We start from the raw sequence: 18,733 nt of genomic DNA on the forward strand, positions 1-18,733 counted from the left end.
CCATTCATATGCACGTTGACTACATTGGCGGATCTATGTGTTGACACTGACAACATGTATTAGGCTACATCTCATTAAACGACAAATTAAACCCCATTTTAACCCCATGTAAGCTACTATTTAAATCGATGTCCATCTTCATTGAATTTTGAAATCAGATAGAGCCGGCCCGAGCGCTGCATAATAAGTAGCCACGCCGGCAATTCAGTATGGAAATGCACACCGACAATGACACGCCCCCTACTGCGTGCTAGAATCTCCGAAAAACAAGGCGATTTCAACATCAAAATGTACGCTTTTAAATATACCAATACTGCTATCTCAAACATGGAGAGGCTTCTTCGTGATCTCAACTTACAGATTCTGCAAAAAAACGAAAATCACCAATTTTGAAAAAAACCCGCTTCTTTCTCATTTTGCTCGAAAGTTGTGCTGCCGACTTGTGTCCTTGGTTTCCGTGACGGGTCACATATATATAAAGTCATGGCGAGCAAGCAGCAGTTCAAACAGTGTGTGCACCCCTGCCCGCGTTATTTAATGGGTGGGGACACTCATGTTTTGTGTTGCTTGTTTGGGTGAAGAGCATGCCCAGTCAGCACTCGAGGGTGCTGGCTGTGAGCATTGTGACGCGCTCCCTTTGCGTACGCTCCAATCCCGCCTGGCGTTCTTTAGCGAGGACGCTCAGGCTCGCGTTTCCCAGGGCTCTGGTCCCGCCACTGCCGAGGCACGGCGCCGATCACAGACCTGGAGTTCGCAAATGGATGTATCAGCGGGGTTTGAGACGGGCTCAGCCTTATCTCAGCCTTCACCTGATAGATCTAGTGTCTCTTCTCGGGGTTCGGAAGCACGCGTTGCGGTTCCTTCCGCCCCGATAGAGGCACCAATATTGCAACTATCCAGTTCTGAGGAGCTGGATGTTGTCAGTATTGATGCTGAGTCTGAGGATTCGCCACCTCAGTCTCAAGCATTTGAAGAGCTCTTAGAGGTGGTGACTAGAGCAGTTGAAAGATTATGTATTGAGTGGCCAGCTGATAGGCAGGACGTTCGTTTTAAAAGTAAGCTCGACGAACGGTTCCTGTCTACTAGATCACAGCCTCAGCGCAAGAGCCTGCCATTTTACCCCGATGAGAGAAACTGGTTTCATACAGAGTGTACACTGCACAAACATCTAATTACTCTTCCATTTCTAATTATAAAGAGTATGGTTATGGGGAAATGCCGAAGGTGGAGGAGACGCTCGCGAATTATCTCTCTCCAGCGACGGCATCTTCCCTAAAGGCTCCAGCTCTGCCCACTAAGCCCATCAGAGTGACATCCTCTCTGGTGGGTAAGGCTTATTCCGCTTCTGGTCAGGCTGCAGCGTGTCTTCACACCATGTCACTTTTGCAAGCCTATCAAGCTGAATTATTGAGCGATCTAGATGAGGGCGGGGGGATTGGTCCTGAGGTTGTTTGTGAACTTCGTAGAGCCACAGATTTGTCTCTCAGGGCCACCAAGGAGACCGCTAAATCCATCGGGCGGTCTATGGCAGCCCTGGTGGCCACTGAGAGGCATCTGTGGCTCAACCTCAGTAACATCAAAGAGAAAGAAAAGAATATTCTTTTGGATTCGCCTGTTTCTACGTCAGGTCTCTTTGGTAATGCTGTCAGTACTGCTGTTTAGAAATTTCAAGAAGCATCTAAGCAGGCAGCTGCCCTTCAAAAACTCCTTCCCCGCTGCTCTTATCAAGAGGCTGCTGAGCGGGAGCAGCCTCACACATCCAAAATGAGCTCACATGCATCACATCGTGCCACTCAGAAACAGAGCGTTTCCTCCCGTGCTCCACCACAAAAATCACGGGGACACGGAGGGCGCTCTCAAACCCAGCAGCCTTCGAGGGGTAGAACGGATCTGCGGACCGTTATTATCGCCAAGAAGGCTGCGGGGAAGAAACCCTGACGCCCGAGGGCTCAGGAAAATGAGGGTAGTCCCCCCTGAAGTAGAGCGGTCAACACCTCTTTTTACGGTGCCCGTCTCTCTTCGGTGCCCTCAGGGGACCGTTCTGCCAACCCTGCCACCTATGGTGTTTCAGGGCGCAGCGGTCTCCGGCGAGCACATATCTCAAGGACCACCCGAAGACGTAGTGGCCTCGAGATGCCCGCCCCCTCTGGGGAGGGTATTAGAGCAGTCCGTTCAGTCGTTCCCTGCTGGTGCGCCATTACAGGGCGACGAACCGACTTTTCAACGCTACAGCCCTTTTTCAAGTCTTGTGAGACTGGTACCTCTAGTAGAATCTTTGACAACGTGGAAGCTACTGCCAAATGTTTCTCGTTGGGTCCTGCAGACCGTAGAAAAAGGGTATCAAATACAGTTTGGGTCCCGCCCACCTCGGTTTATGGGGGTCCTATCCACAGTGGTGGCCCCCGAGCAGGTTCTGGTTATGGAACAAGAAGGGAACACTCTGTTAGAGAAAGGGGCCATAGAATATGTACCTCCCTCCAGCAGGGAAGCCGGGTTTTACAGTCGGTACTTCATAGTTCCAAAAAAGGACGGGGGATTGCGTCCCATTCTGGATCTTTGAGTTCTAAACTAGTCAGTTATGCAGCTCAAGTTCAAAATGTTAACACTGAGACAGATCGTGCCACAGATCAGGTCCGAGGACTGGTTTGTCACGATAGATCTCAAAGACTCATATCTCCATGTTTCCATCCGTCCTTATCACAGGAAGTTCCTGAGGTTTGCTTTCGGGGGCAAAGCTTACCAATATCGAATTCTTCCATTCAGCCTAGCTTTATCACCCCGCACTTTCACCAAATGCGTGGATGCAGCTCTGGCGCCCCTGCGCCTTCAGGGTATTCGCATCATGGACTACATCGACGATTGGTTGATTCTAGCTCAGTCGCATCAGATGGCGGTTCGGCATTGAGATGTCGTTCTCGCACATATGAAAGAGTTGGGGTTACGGTTAAACGCCAAGAAGAGTGTGCTCACTCCACTTCAGAGGACCACTTTTCTGGGTGTAGTTTGGGATTCAGTGTCGATGCAGGCGCGCCTGTCACCGCCACGCATAGAGTCCATCCTTGCAGCTGTAAAAAGCATGAAGCTAGGCCAGTCACTCACTGTCAAACAGTTTCAGAGACTGTTGGGCCTTATGGCAGTAGCTTCCAACGTGATACCTTTTGGACTACTGCACATGAGGCCCCGGCAGTGGTGGCTCAGGACCAAGGGGTTTTCCCCGAGGGGCAACCCGTTTCACAAAATCAAGGTCACGCGGCGCTGCTTACGTGCCCTGGTTATGTGGAAGAAACCTTGGTTCCTGTCCCAAGGCCCCGTGCTGGGAGCTCCCTGTCGTCGCAAGCTGCTAACGACGGATGCCTCCCTCACGGGCTGGGGAGCGATCTTCCAGGGTCGTTCAACTCAGGGTCTGTGGAGAGACCATCATCTATCATGGCACATCAACCGCCTGGAGATGTTGGCTGTGTTTCTGGCTCTCAAGCATTTTCTCACAGATCTCAGGGGACACCATGTTTTAGTTCACACAGACAACACATGGGTAGTCACCTACATAAATCATCAAGGGGGTTTGCGCTCACGCCCATTATACAAGTTGGCATCCTCTTGTGGTCCCAGGACAAGCTGTTGTCGCTCAGAGCAGCTTACATCCCTGGGGACCAGAATTTAGGAGCAGACATTCTGTCGAGACAGAGGCTGAGGCCAGGCGAATGGAGGCTCCACCCCGAGGTGGTGGATCAGATATGGAGGGTGTTTGGCCGAGCACAAGTGGATCTGTTTGCGTCTCGAGAGACGTCTCACTGTCCACTTTGGTTCTCCCTCACGCATCCAGCTCCTCTCGGACTCGATGTTATGGTACAGACGTGGCCGAGGCTACGTCTATACGCTTTTCCCCCGATTGCTCTGCTCCCGGGAGTTCTGGAAAGAGTTTGCAGGGACCAGATTCACCTAATTCTTGTAGCCCCGCACTGGCCGGGCAGAGTTTGGTTCCCCGATCTTGTGTCTCTCCTTGACGGGCTACCTCTGGAGCTACCCGTCAGGAGGGACCTGCTGTCCCAAGCGGAGGGCTCGATATTTCACTCCGGACCAGAACTGTGGAAGCTGTGGGCTTGGCTTCTGAGGGGGCCCAGCTCATAGAGTCAGGTCTCTCGACTGAGGTTGTAGAGACCATTCTACATTGCAGAGCTCCCTCCACGAGGAAACTTTATGCCCTGAAGTGGAGAGTTTTCACTTCCTGGTGTAGTGACCGTCGGTTGGACCCAGTTAACTGCCCAGTTGGTACAGTGCTGGAGTTCCTGCAGGACCAGTTAACTGCAGGTCTAACCCCGTCCACTTTGAAGGTTTATGTGGCGGCCATAGGTGCTTACCATATTCCTTTGGGTGGAATGTCTGTGGGGAAGGACCCTTTGGTATCTCGTTTCCTCCGTGGCACTTTGAGGCTGAGGCCTGCAGCTCGTTCCAGGGTGCCCACTTGGGATTTGGCCGTTGCTTTGCAAGGTCTTTCCCTGGCTCCCTTTGAACCCATAGAGTAGGTTCCGGTTTTTAACTTTGAAAGCTCTTTTCCTCCTCGCCATTTCTTCTCTTAAGAGAATAGGGGATTTACAGGCATTGTCGGTTGCCCCCTCATGCTTAGAGTTTGCACCTGGTATGGTCAAGGCATTTCTCTATCCAAGACCACTAATGTGGTTGGACCCATCATTCTGCAGGCCTTCTGTCCTCCTCCCTTTCAGAATGCGGACCAGGAAAGAAATAATTTGCTTTGCCCAGTTCGGCGTTAGATGCTTATGTCCACAGAGCTGACCTGTGGCGTAAAACAGATCAACTGTTCGTGTGTTTCGGGTCCCCAAGCAAGGGGTCCCCGGCATCTAAGCAGACTATGAGCAAGTGGGTGGTCGAAGCCATTTCACTTGCTTATGAGGCGGCCGGACAGCCTTCCCCTATGGCTGTCCGGTCTCACTCTACAAGGAGTATGGCGGCCTCCAAGGCCCTTATTTCAGGAGTTTCACTTCAGGATGTTTGTGATGCGGCAGGCTGGTCCTCATCGCACACCTTCGTCAGATTTTATTCTCTGGACTTGAACTCTACACCAGGGTCTCAGGTTTTGTCTTCCTAGTGCTGCTCACTCGATTCCACACAGGACAGACATTTGTAGCTATGGTGGCGTTGGTATAGACGTTCCCCATAGCGTCAATCTCGACGCAAAGCGAGTTCCCTTGAAAGGGAACGCCTCGGTTACGACTGTAACCTCGGTTCCCTGAAGAGGGAACGAGCGTTGCGTCACCTTGCCATATCTCCTTCATGCCTGTCAGCGGCTACTTCAGACTTTACGAAGCTTTCGCTTTCTGTTTTCGGGCAGGCTTTATAGTTTCCTGGTACGTGACGTCACCCGCCTCTGACGTTCCGCCACACCATTGGACTGATTTTACATGTGCTTCAAGACATCATCACGCAAGGCGTTCCCCATAGCGTCAATCTCGACGCAATGCTCGTTCCCTCTTCAGGGAACCGAGGTTACAGTCGTAACCGCGGCGGTTTTGTGATCTGTGTGTTAAGCCAAGTGCACACTGTGATATTGGCCACAATTTGGAAGTCTGATACAAATTTACCAAATCCTAAAAGATTCCTCTGATCCTTGACTAAAATCTGAAGTCTTCGATCGTTAGTTTGACATGTTCACAGAAAGACGATTAATGACCGTTCCGATCACATTTTACCTCTGACGAAATTCTGGCAGTGTCAGAAGATTTGAATCTCAGTCCTGCTGTGTGACTTCTCCTACAACGACCGTCAAAATGTCTTTGTTTTGCAAGACAAGCCATGACCAAAATGTAATGCAGCTCACATCACCGAACGTGTCATTGATTGATCAACTGAGATCTTACAGCGAGAAACATGTTCATACAGTCTGACAAGCAACAATCGTAAAGAATTATTATAAGGAGATCAGCAGAAAAACAGAACACAGCCGTTACAATGGCTTTCAAGTGCGTGAATAGCGGTTGGCGCTTTGCCTTTATAGAGCCGTACTGAACACCAATTCCACTGAATCATTCTTAAGACTGTTGACTTGTCACCAGATTTTTTAAAGTGTTTAAAGGGACACTTCACCCATTTGCATTAAGCTTTGTATCATTAGAAACCCAGTCATATTTTTGAATGGTCGTGCATTATTCCCTCATTTTCCTCTGAGACGGGAGAAATACGGATTTCAGTGTTGCAGTTCCTGCTTATAATGATTCTGTCATCTATACTGTCATTCTAAGCAGGAAGTCCCATATCTTCTTAGAGGGGTTGAGACTACAAACACTCGTTCCTCATTCTTCCAGGGGGTGGGACCCACTTACGCTACAGCCCTATTACAGATCAGTGGGTGGGACGTAGAAACTAAAAGCAATATCAGCCATCGTGTTTGGAAGCTAAGCTAACAGGCGCTGTGGAGCCAGATGTGAAGTTACGACAATGGCAGAAGGTACTCAGAATGATATGGAAGAAGAGGATTTCGAAAGTCTGATGCTCGAATCAGCTGTTCGTGGCTATCTTTACGAGCCGCAATATAGCGACTGAGGATGATGGAGGAACAGAAGGTGGCTGCTGCTCCAAGGATGGAGTCCGTCTACTGCAAAGAATTTCAATGATGCCAATTTCTCCTGGATGAAATCTCTGAATCAGACGAGGACACAGACGTTTGTGTTGTGAACTGGATTAGTGGGAGTGGCTTGCGGAGCTGTGCAATGTGGTGTGGTGTTGTTGTCTTCCATACAAATGACTACATGACCCACTTTCAATAAAGATAATGTTCCCACAGGTGAAATGCTCCTTTAAGGGGGGCATGACTAAAATAGTTTGAGAACCACTGCCCTAGAGTAAGTAGCCCATGATGACAAGAAAAAACTTGTCCATATCCACTTTCCATGGCCTGAGTAATGTTAATTATGTGCTCTTGTTATTCTTTATGAATATTTAGCTTATATCTCACATTTTTCACCAATTCTTTCCCCCCAGTTTGACTTTGGCAGATGGATGCCTAACTACCCCACTGCCCTCAGAAAGCCCCCTCCCAAGGAGAAAGGCCAGACCACTGAGGACACGATCCTGGAGACCCTACCTGATGTGAGCACCACGGTGAATGGGATGGCTGTCCTGAGACTCCTGAGCAAGGACTCTGCAGACCATGTGAGTTTTACACCATCAGGGCACATGTTAAAAGTAGGGCTGTCAATCGATTAAAATTTTTAATCGCGATTAATCGCATGATTGTCATGAGTTAACTCGCGATTAATCGCATTTAATCGCACATTTTTTATTTGTTCTAAATGTACCTTAAATTAATACTTTTCAAGTTTGTAATACTCTAATCAACATGGGCATGGATAAATATGGATGCTTAATGCAAATGTATGATTATTATTGAAACCATAGTCAACATAGAGCATGAACATGTTTCAAAGGTAATAGATGTTTTTCAAAGAACTTGTTCATGTCTATTAGACACATGTAGAAAGAACAAAGAAATACCAGGTTCCCATTACTTCTCTTTCTTTGCACTGAGCAATTTACTAACACAAACATGTTTAGATTTTTGCATGACAGGGCAGCTCTTCTGAAAATGCTAAATGTACATTTATTATTTATTATTACATTAGTTTGTCTCTCTCTGTGCCCATTTTGATGAAGCTAAATTCTCAATAAAACTGTTTTCATTGGTATATTTTACTGTTTCTGTTGTCAAACAACGGAATGAATATGAAATGGTGACTGAAACGCAACCCATTAAGACATAACCAGCTCTCCCTTCCAAGATGTTAATCTGCACAAAAATCCTGATAATCGAGCCGTCATCTGATGAAATCAAATACGCATTAGATAAAGACAATATATGTGCTGTGATTTCGGCTATACTTGCATGTAAAATTAGAGAAGCAACATAATATCTGTGTTTAACTGAATTAAAGTGCTGCTCTCTGCAGCACGAGACGCAGAGAGAGAGAGAGAGAGAGAGAGAGAGAGAGAGAGAGAGAGGTGCGCGCGCGTGCTGGGAGAGCAGTACCGGCGGTACCGGTAGATTCTCAGAAACTAAATAAGTTTTGGGCGCTTTTTAGAAGGGAAAAAAAATCGCTAAAGGGGTCTGCAATGTCGCTAAGTTGGCAACACTGTGTATCTCCATTTCTCCAACTTGGGGTTGGGCCACGGATCAAACAGAAAATACGCGCTGCGTTAATCGCGCGTTAAAAAATGAATGCTGTTAATATGATTTTGCGTTAACGCGTTATTAACGCGCTAACTTTGACAGCACTAGTTAAAAGACTGCAATTCAATTTTGTTTTGAAAAAGTTAACAATCTGAATGGCGTTCTTGTGAATGCCATCATATTAGGCCTTGTCCACACGGACACGGGTATTTTTATAACCGTGACTTTTTTACGCGGTTCGGCCGTTCGTCCACATGGAAACGCAGTATCAGGTCACTGAAACCGAACATTTTTGAAAACCCCTGCCAGGGTGAGGATTTTCAGAAACGCCGGTTGCAGTATTGTCGTGTAGACAGTAAAACCGGGGTTTTTGCTTCTGATTCAGGCTTCTGATTGGCCAACGTGGCTTTATGATTAGGGTTATATCAGGGTTATATACTGCCTGCTGGTGTGGCATGCTCTTGACAGCGCTTGATAGCGTGTTTTTGCGCTTTCATGTAGGCGGAGATTTCTTTTAAACCGAGCATGTGTGGACGGGATTTTTTTTTAAAACACAGGAGGAAAAACTCCGGTTATAAAAATACCCGTGTCCGTGTGGACTAGGCCTTACTCCAGATGACAATGGCTTACTTACACTGCTTTCATTCCTCTAGTTTGCATTACCTGACTGTTACATTACAAAGCAGATTAGCAAACAGTAAGCATAGTGTTGCAGTGGGCTCTAACAGAATATTAGTGCTGTCATACGCATACGTGTGTTAAACATTGTTATAAACATGTTTCTTATCAACATGCTATTTACGATTACAATCTTGATACCCTGTCTGTAGTACCCTCTGGGATATTTCCCAGAAAATCTGTATGATGAAGAGGTCCCTTGCAAGCTCATTGAAGATTTTCAAAAGGATCTGAGGGAGTTGTCAGATCTCATCGAGGAGCGGAACAAGAAGTTGGAGCTTCCCTACAACTATCTGAACCCCAAAAATGTGGACAACAGTGTAGCCATTTGAAAGGATACAGTAGTCCTTCTTAATACATTTGTCTTTCTATTAATAGCTTTGTCAATCACAATAAAGACCAAAGCAAAAAATAATCAAAGTGTGTCATGGATGTTGGATTTCAGGGAAGAAAAGGTATTGCTTAATATGTGGGTTTAGTCCAGTCATTTTATAAAAAAAGGTTGAACAAATTGTTCTAAAGTACTTCTTCCTGCCTCTATGTATTAATGCTCATGGGTAGCCTAATGGGTTCCACTTAGACCTTAATATTAAGTATTTTACTGTTATGTGTCACCAAGATTCAACAAGACATTTTCACCTGACTATACACAATGTTTAGATCTGTTGTGGTATTTATACAAATTAGCACATACGTAATTAGATTGTGCACTGTTTGTCCATGTTAACAAACTATTTAAAAAAAACGTGTAATACATTTTTTGTTTGTCTTGATGTAAGTAATCAACTCAGTAATTTTCATGGTGATATCTAAAGGTTAAAAATTTTACCCTATTCACATAAGAAAAAGAATGAATAAGTGTATAAATAGGCTATATTTAGGTCTTTTTCGAAACTTTCCCCTAATGGGATTCTTCGTGGCCTTTTTTCCTTACTCAGGACATTTTAGGATACAAAATCAATTGAGTTTGCTTCTGTTGCAATTTGTTCAAGGTTGACCCCCATTTTGGCTTACAATGACTGGACTAGTTCTGAGATATGTTTTTACAACTTTGCTGTCATCTAGTGACATAAATCAGTACATTCCTGCAATATTAACCCTCTGGGATCTAAGCTGTTTTTGGGATCCTTGAGATGTTTTGACATGCCCTGACATTTGTGCTTCTTTCAGTTGCTGCTTATTATTATTATTATTAGTAGTAGTAGTAGTATACCTTTATTTAACCAGGAGAGAACCTCACTGAGATTAAAATCTCTTTTACAGGAGTGTCCTGGCAAAGATAGGCGGCCCAATTATTCAAACACACATATAACAATAAAACAATACAGCACACAATAAATTCGTATTTAAAATACCATATACAAATAAACATATTAATGGCAAATGTGTAATTGAACTCTATTTAGCACAAACAGGGCTACCATAATATGTGAGCAACATGTATGTACATGTTTGTATTTTTGAGAGAATAATGCTTATGCATAGTTATTAAATAAAAAACTAAAAATGAAAGTTTCTGAAATAAGGCCAAAAAACACATACTAAATATGTGTCCACAAGACGTTTGACTAATGGATGTTGTCACCTAGAGTTTTTGCTTCAAAATTATCTGAAAATCATCCTGCCTAATCATTCAAATAAAACAATACAAATTTAAATTTTGTAAGACACGTTTTGTTTGGAAAGGCAATATGTGTGTGGGCGTGAATGATCATGAACAATGAAGTGATTCACACCTGAGAAGACAATGACCCGCATAATGAGCTGCATCATAAGCCTTTCATTGAGGTCTGTCACTGAGAGTACCACAAGTAAAGAATGTGAGGACTTTTGTATGCATGCAAATTGTATAATAACCAAAGTAAACATTAATAGTAACTATGCAGTTAATTCTCATACTGTCTTTTCAGAATTTTTTGGAATATATCCTCTCCCCAAATGTATAACTAATAAAAAACAATAATAAATAATTGAATGAGAAGGCTTATATTGACCTATTAAGATGTTGCTTACATCTACCTTGTAAATATATTTTTTGCTATTTTATTAAAAAGTTTTCACATGTAAATCAACAACAATTACAATTTTAACAATATTTTAAGTGTAATCTTTCTCTGTAAAAAGTATGCATTTTATCATACGTATTTCAAAGTTAAGGATTCATTAATTTGAATATTGGAACAAATACTATTATAACATCTTAGTTGATGATTAAATATACCTGCTTTATTTTTGACAAAACATCCCATACTATATATTTAACATATGAGCAGAAATTGGCGAACAAAAGCTTATTTGATGTGACAGTATAGTATAGTTATTTTACAGTAAACACTTTATAATAATCTATCCGAAACTAATCAACGAAATCTTGTCTAAACATTCATATTTAGTCTGTAACATATTGATCTTATGATCTTAGTCTGATTAAACTTGATGTGTTTTATCGAGCTGATGTGAGCGTTGACACGTTTGCATGGATTGCCTCGATCATTTGCAGTTGAATAGGGTGTGCTCTCCGTGGGCGTGTTCACATTAGCAGAAAATAATGAGCTGAATAATAAGCTGAATAATGAGCTGAAATGGGAGCGACTGACATCTCTCTCTTTTCATACAGATTACATAAACTGAGAATATTAGTTTTTTATATAAATTACTTTATTTAAAAGAAGAGCATTCAAGCTTTATGCCTGTGTGCCTGTATGCCTGTGTGACTGAGTATTCGCTGAGGTACAGTTCATTTTCGGACTTGACTTCACTGACAGAGAGAAGACAGAACTCGCATCATGTTTATTTTTCTTTATTTGGCGAAAGCACAACACTTTGTTTTTATTATGAGTATACACAAAAAAAATACACACTTAACAGAATCGAATGATGTACAACACTTATATGTAAGATCAAAATCAACAGAATATTTTGAGTCTCTTTTGCACTGATAAGAAAAAAGCGAGCTACTCGCGCCAGCGCGACCGCCGACCCCATAGGGTTAATATAATGCCATAGCTCTGATTGTAATGCTATAAATATCACTTTTCACAAGTAGTTAACATTGAGAGCAGTTTTCGAGAGAGTTCCACATGTAATACTAGCTATTTCATATGCAAAGCTGTTAGCCAATCACAGCAGTGGGCGTTTACACTGAAGTCTCACAGCCAATCACAGCGGTTGGCGTTTACACTGAAGACTCACAGCCAATCACAGCTGTGGGCGTTTACACTGAAGTCTCACAGCCAATCACAGCTGTGGGTGTTTACACTGAAGACTCACAGCCAATCACAGCTGTGGGTGTTTACACTGAAGACTCACAGCCAGTCACAGCTGTGGGCGTTTACACTGAAGACTCACAGCCAATCACAGCTGTAGGTGTTTACACTGAAGACTCACAGCCAATCACAGCTGTGGGCGTTTACACTGAAGTCTCATACAGACACGGCCCTTCAAACAGAGCGTCATTGAATATTATACATGTTTGGTATCATTTGAAATGTCTCAGTGCGACTGGTACAAATGTCTCATTTTCAAATAAGTAAAACAAAAGGTAATAAGGTTTTTAAGAGTTTAGAGATAGCTGGCACTCAAAGGAAGATGGTCTCTAGACAAATGGAGTCTAGAGACCATCTTCCTTTGAGTGCCAGCTATCTCTAAACTCTTAAAAACTCTATGATTTTTTTCTAGAGACCCCCCCCCCCAATTAGGGTTAGTCGCTAAGTCTTGGAGCTCCCCTTTTTCGGCCAGGACACGATCTTCTGTTTCTCTGGCGTTCTCCGCTGTCGACGACACCAAGAACAGAGGATATCACTCCCTGCCGCCGGTCGAAGAGGCTATTGCAGCGCACTTATGCCTGCCCTCCGCTGGACAGCGTGCTAAGATGGCGCTGCCCTCAAAAGCCTGCCGCACGACGTCATCCCTGCTCCGCCACGCTTTCTCCGCCACCGGGCAGGCCGTGTCAGCGTTGCACACCATGGCCACGCTCCAGATTTACCAGGCTGATCTTCTCCGCAAGCTGGACGAGAAAGGACCTGACGTAATCTGCGTGCCAGACCTGAGGAGCGCTACAGACCTCGCTCTCCGCGCTACCAAGTCTGCGGCACAGGCCATAGGACGGAGCATGGCCTCGCTCACCATGTCTGAGAGACATCTCTGGCTAACGCTCTCAGACATGTCTGAGTCGGAGCGCACCGCGTTCCTCGACGCGCCGCTTTCCCCTGCCGGCCTCTTCGGAACCTCGGTCAAAGACTTCACCGACAGGTTCGCTGAGGAACAGAAAGCGACCCAGGCCATGAAGCACTTCCTCCCGAAGCGCTCCAGCTCTGCAGCAGGCCGTGCGAAACCGTCTGCTCAGAGCTCACAGCCTAAGCCTCCGCCCACCGCCTCCTCTTCACAACGCCGCCAGACCCAGAGCTCGAGACCGCGCTCTCGCTCTTCCGGCTGCCGCCCTGTCCCGCGTGGCCCGCGGCCAAGGATTGCGTTGAAGCCAGAGGCCCCGAAGTCGCCCTAGCACGCCTAGGAAAGCGACGGTGTCCAAGTCCCGCTGCGGCCGGACTTCCACCAAAGCTTGCCGCTCGTCCAGTTCCAAGAAATGTGACTGGTCCAGCCAACAAGCCGGTTCCATTGCCCGCTTGCCTGCACACAAAAGCCGTTTTTATGGCTACCCAGATAAATCCCTTAAAGAGTGTATTTTCTGGTGTCCCGGCCACGGCCGATGGTGTTTCATGTGTAGAAAAAATGCCCACTACTCAGTGCCCATTCCTACACACAAGCACAGCCCCTCACACAGGGCTCGCGCACATAAAATCGACTCAGATCGATTGCGCATTAAACGTAGCAGACGTGCCCATGACCCAGTGCCCACAAACGCTACTTCCTACATGCCTCACGGTTTCTGTAAAAACGAAACCAGTATGCAGGCGCTCTGCTCAGGCGAGCGATGCTATAAAGGTGGTAAATGTGCCCGCTACCCTGCGCCCATGTCCACACACAGACATGACAGTCCCAATGGAACTCGCCCAGCCCTCCCCCTCTCGGTTAACCACCACAGAGGAGTCGAGCGCGGGCATTCTGCCCGCTGTTATAAGCGTGCCCCCTGCCTCAGATGTCATGAGCGCGACGCTTATGTCACAGCTCACCGAAGCCGCTGTATCGCGAGCTGATCAGAGCGCGCTTCGCACCCAGCCCCTAGTTACCCGTGCAGATGCGTGGGCGAAGCTTCCCGGGGTTTCGAAATGGGTGCCAAACATCATAAAAGAAGGCTATTCGCTACAGTTTCGCCGACGCCCTCGCCGCCACACGGCACGCGTCGAGACCATGGTAGAATCGAAAGTAGCACATCTACTTCGAGCCGAAATTCTGAAACTAATGAGCAAAGGGGCTATAGAACCCTTATCTCAAGCTCAAAGCGAAGGGGGGCTTTACAGCAGATACTTCCTGGTACCCAAGAAAGACCAGGGTCTCAGACCCATACTAGATCTGCGGCAACTGAACAGAGCACTTATGAAACGTCAGTTCAGGATGCTCACGACCAGAAAAATCCTCGAGCATGTTCGCCGAGGGGACTGGTTTGTGTCAATAGATCTAAAGGACGCGTATTTTCAAATACAGATAGCGTCACGTCACAGACGATTTTTGAGATTCGCCTTCGAGGGCCAGGCATATCAGTACACAGTCCTGCCTTTCGGCTTGTCCCTGGCACCCCGTACATTTACGAAGTGCATGGACGCAGCGCTCGTACCCCTCAGATTCCAGGGCATACGAGTGCTGAACTATTTGGACGACTGGCTCATTCTAGCCCAATCTCACTCAGAGATCGTGGAGCACAGAACCATTTTACTCGATCACCTCGAGAATCTCGGTCTCACAGTAAACTGGGAAAAGAGTTCGCTATTCCCCAGACAGATTATATCTTTTCTGGGAATAGAACTGAACTCGTTGTCAATGACAGCACGCCTGTCATCCCAGCGCACACTGGACATTCAGCGCGCAGTCGGCTCCTTTCGCTGCGGCGCTGTAGTGCTCGAGATGTTAGCAGTGAGCAAAGCGCTCACTCGCTTTCGTCCCCTAATAAAGGGGTACCACGTCCTAGTACGTTCAGACAACGTGTCGGTGGTATCCTACATAAATCGCCAGGGCGGCCTCAGGTCCCTGACCCTGTACAGGCTAACCAGACGCCTCCTGATATGGGCTCGCAGCAACCTGCTCTCGCTGAAAGCAGTGCACGTGCCAGGGCTCCTGAATATAGGACCAGACAGACTGTCCAGGAACCACGTTCTGACAGGAGAATGGTCTTTGCACCCACAGACAGTCCAGCTGCTGTGGAAGAAATTTGGCAGAGCGGAAGTAGACCTGTTCGCGTCGCAGACCTGTTCGCGTCGCTTGGCCAGTCGGAAGGAACGATTTAGTCATTCGCTTCCTTAGAGGAGCTAAGGGACTGAATCCTCCCAGACCTCCCACAGTCCCTATATGGGACCTTTCTACGGTACTGGAAGCCATGAAAGGTCATCCTTTTGAGCCCTTGCAGAAGATTGATCTTAAACACCTGTCGTTCAAGACGGCGTTTCTTCTGGCTCTCGCTTCAGTGAAGCGCATAGGGGACTTACACTTGCTCTCAGTGAGCGCGATGTGCATGGAGTTTGGGCCTAATGACTCTAGGGTTATACTCAAACCTAAGCGCGGTTATGTTCCTAAATCCCTCAATACACCGTTTAGGGCACAGGTCATTTCCCTGTCTGCCCTACCGGTCACTGAAGGAAATGAGGACGAAAGCTTCCTCTGCCCAGTCAGGGCATTAAGAGCTTATGTGTCTCGCTCGTCTGCCTTCAGACAGATGGAGCAGCTCTTTGTTTCATTCAGCAGGCGTTCTAAGGGACTAGCTGCTTCGAAACAGAGCCTATCCAGGTGGATATTTGACGCAATAGGGCTAGCTTACACCAGTGGTTCTCAAAGTGGGGTCCGCGGACCCCTAGGGTTCCGTGGCGCACTGCCTGGGGGTCCGTGGAAAGTTCGCTATGCGCATGCGTCGCGTCTGAACGCGTTGTTGTCTTTGGAGCTCCATCGATTGATTTATAATTCTTGATTTCTCTTTAAACTCACTTACAACGAACATTTTCTACTTTACCTCACCTCATAGTTACAACGCGGACTGTTGAGCAGACGAGTCTCAAGCCTAATGATCCAACGCTGGATACTCTTATAGGTTACGTCCGTGGATCACGGCTGAATGCGTCTTCTCCGCATTCATTTACAAACAAACATCTTTTTTTTCGCCTATCGTGCGTCTACTCTACACCCGTACCACTAAAAAGACGGATTATTTCCAAGACTTAAGCCATAAATTAGTATTAATATTGATAGCATCACTGGTAGCGTCGTTGCTAACTTAACGTACTGTCCATCTGTTAAAATGGCGAATATATCAGATGTATGTAGTCTACCTTTTGGTGCAGGTGAGGACACATTTGAGCTGCACGCGGTGCAGTCTGAGCTGGAAGCTGTTGAGAAACAGATCCACGACCTTTTAGTGAGACAAGCTGAGCTGATAGACCGGCGTTTGGCTCTTGAAACATCACGCGCCGATGCACACAAATCAGAGATTAACGTTACTAACCCGCTGACTCCGACCTCGTCTACTCCGTGCATTTCTCAACATCGGTCCCGAGCGTCGAGGTCAAGGTCGCGATCAGCCATGGTCTCATTCACTCCGGCTCCAACATGCCACCACGAAGCCTGGATAGTTCCGCAGCGGAAGTCGCGAGTCAGGTCTAGACCAAGAAAACTCTCTCCGACCCTCCCGGTTTTCGAGATATCCACACAAAACCGCTTCTCCCCTCTTCGCGAAACAGAACGCGATGCTGTGATCATCGGCGATTCCATCGTTCGACACGTACACCCTACGTTAAATAAAAGTAAGGTGCATAGTCACTGCTTTCCTGGTGCTCGTGTCTCTGAAATCGCCGCTCGCGTTCCCGAGATTCTGAACGAGCGCGTCGGAACTGTTGTCCTGCACGCAGGGGTGAACAACATCAGGCTGCGCCAGACGGAAGTTCTGAAAAAAGACTTCAGGAATCTGATCGATACGGTACGCAGCACATCGCCTGATATAACGATCATTGTGTCAGGACCGCTTCCCACGTACCGACTAGGTCATGAAAAGTTTAGTAGATCATTCGTGCTAAATGAATGGTTAATGTCATGGTGCACTGAGCAGAAACTGCTCTTTGTAAATAATTGGAATCTGTTTTGGGAGCGTCCTAGGCTTTACCGTGCTGATGGCTTACACCCAAGCAGATTCGGATCGGATCTTCTGTCAGATAACATCTCCAAAATGTTAAATACCTTTTGACTAGTAACCAAAAGTCCAAATCATAGTCTCTGCTGCACCAAATTAACTGATATAAATAGTGTTGAACATAGCATAAATTCTGTGTCTATTCCGCGTTTAGTGAGATCAAATAATAAATCTACTGCAGGATCTAGAAAAAATCTAATTGTTATTAAAACAGAAAATGTTGCTGTTAGTAATCAAAAACAATTTCTAAAGCTAGGTCTTCTAAACATTAGATCACTCACACCTAAGGCAGTTATTGTAAATGAAATAGTCACAGATAATAGCTTCGATGTACTTTGCCTTACTGAAACCTGGCTTAAACCAAATGATTACTTCGGTCTAAATGAGTCTACTCCATCAGGATACTCCTATAAGCACGAGCCCCGTCTGATTGGTCGTGGCGGCGGTGTTGCAACAATCTATAGAGATATTCTCAATGTTACTCAGAAAACGGGCTATAAGTTTATTTCGTTTGAAGTACTTGTACTAAATGTTACGCTCTTAGATGTTAGAAAAACATCCCTATTATCTCTAGCCTTGGCTACCGTATATAGACCGCCTGGGCCTTACGCTGATTTCCTAAAAGAGTTTGCAGATTTTCTCTCAGACCTATTAATTAATTTCGATAAAGCATTAATTGTTGGAGACTTTAATATCCACGTAGATAATTCAAATGATGCGCTAGGGGCTGCGTTTACAGATTTATTAAATTCCTTTGGGATTAAGCAAAACGTTACCGGACCAACTCATCGTTTTAATCATACACTCGATTTAATTATATCACATGGAACCGATCCAACCGATATAGATATCATTCCACAAAGTGAAGATGTCACTGACCATTACATGGTAACTTGCATATTACGTACCCCTGTAATATATCATGCTGCGCCGCGTTATCGATTAGGCAGAACAATCCTTCCATCCACCATAGATCATTTTTCAAATAGCTTATCTGATTTGTCTCAGCTGCTCAGTGAACCCAAACAAACAGATGAACTTGAGGAATTAACTAGCACTATGAGCACCATTATCTCTGGTACATTGGATATTGTTGCACCCATTAGACTAAAAAAGGTCAGAGAGAAAAGTAAAGCACCATGGTACAACAATACTACGCATTTTCTAAAGAGAGAAACCCGTAATTTAGAGCGTAAATGGAAAAAAAAATAACTTAGAGGTCTTTAGAATCGTATGGAAAGACAGTATGTCACGTTATAAAAAGGCCCTAAAAGAGGCCAGGGTTGAGCATCTCCGCAATCTAATAGAAAACAACCATAACAATCCTAGGTTCTTATTTAACACCGTGGCTAGACTAACAAATAAACATATGTCTCCTGAACAAAATATTCTGTTACAGTTTAGTAGTAATGATTTCATTAAGTTCTTCACTGAGAAAATAGAAAACATCAGAACCACAATTGTAAACGTTCAATCCTCAATCGCGCCTTATTATTCAGCCTCAATTATCACCCCGCAAGAACAATTACAGTGCTTTACAACTATAGAACAAAAAGAGTTAAATAAACTTATCATTTCATCTAAAACAACAA

General features: G+C 45.6%; 1 protein-coding gene across 1 annotated transcript in view; it reads left to right on the forward strand.

Annotated features, from left to right (window-relative positions):
- The window catches only part of LOC308693231 (hydroperoxide isomerase ALOXE3-like), a gene marked incomplete at both ends in the record, with an annotated part of 44,577 nt that extends 35,388 nt beyond the window's left edge, over positions 1 to 9,189 (forward strand). Inside the window, 2 exons of the mRNA XM_081370024.1 lie at positions 6,994 to 7,164; positions 9,010 to 9,189. Of these exons, the coding sequence (XP_081226150.1) occupies positions 6,994 to 7,164; positions 9,010 to 9,189 (351 nt within the window). The remainder of the gene's footprint in view (positions 1 to 6,993; positions 7,165 to 9,009) is intronic.
- Between the last annotated feature and the right edge of the window lie 9,544 nt (positions 9,190 to 18,733).

This window comes from Scardinius erythrophthalmus (assembly GCF_964197995.2).
Source record: "Scardinius erythrophthalmus genome assembly, chromosome: 7".
In the NCBI taxonomy this organism is placed as follows: domain Eukaryota; kingdom Metazoa; phylum Chordata; class Actinopteri; order Cypriniformes; family Leuciscidae; genus Scardinius; species Scardinius erythrophthalmus.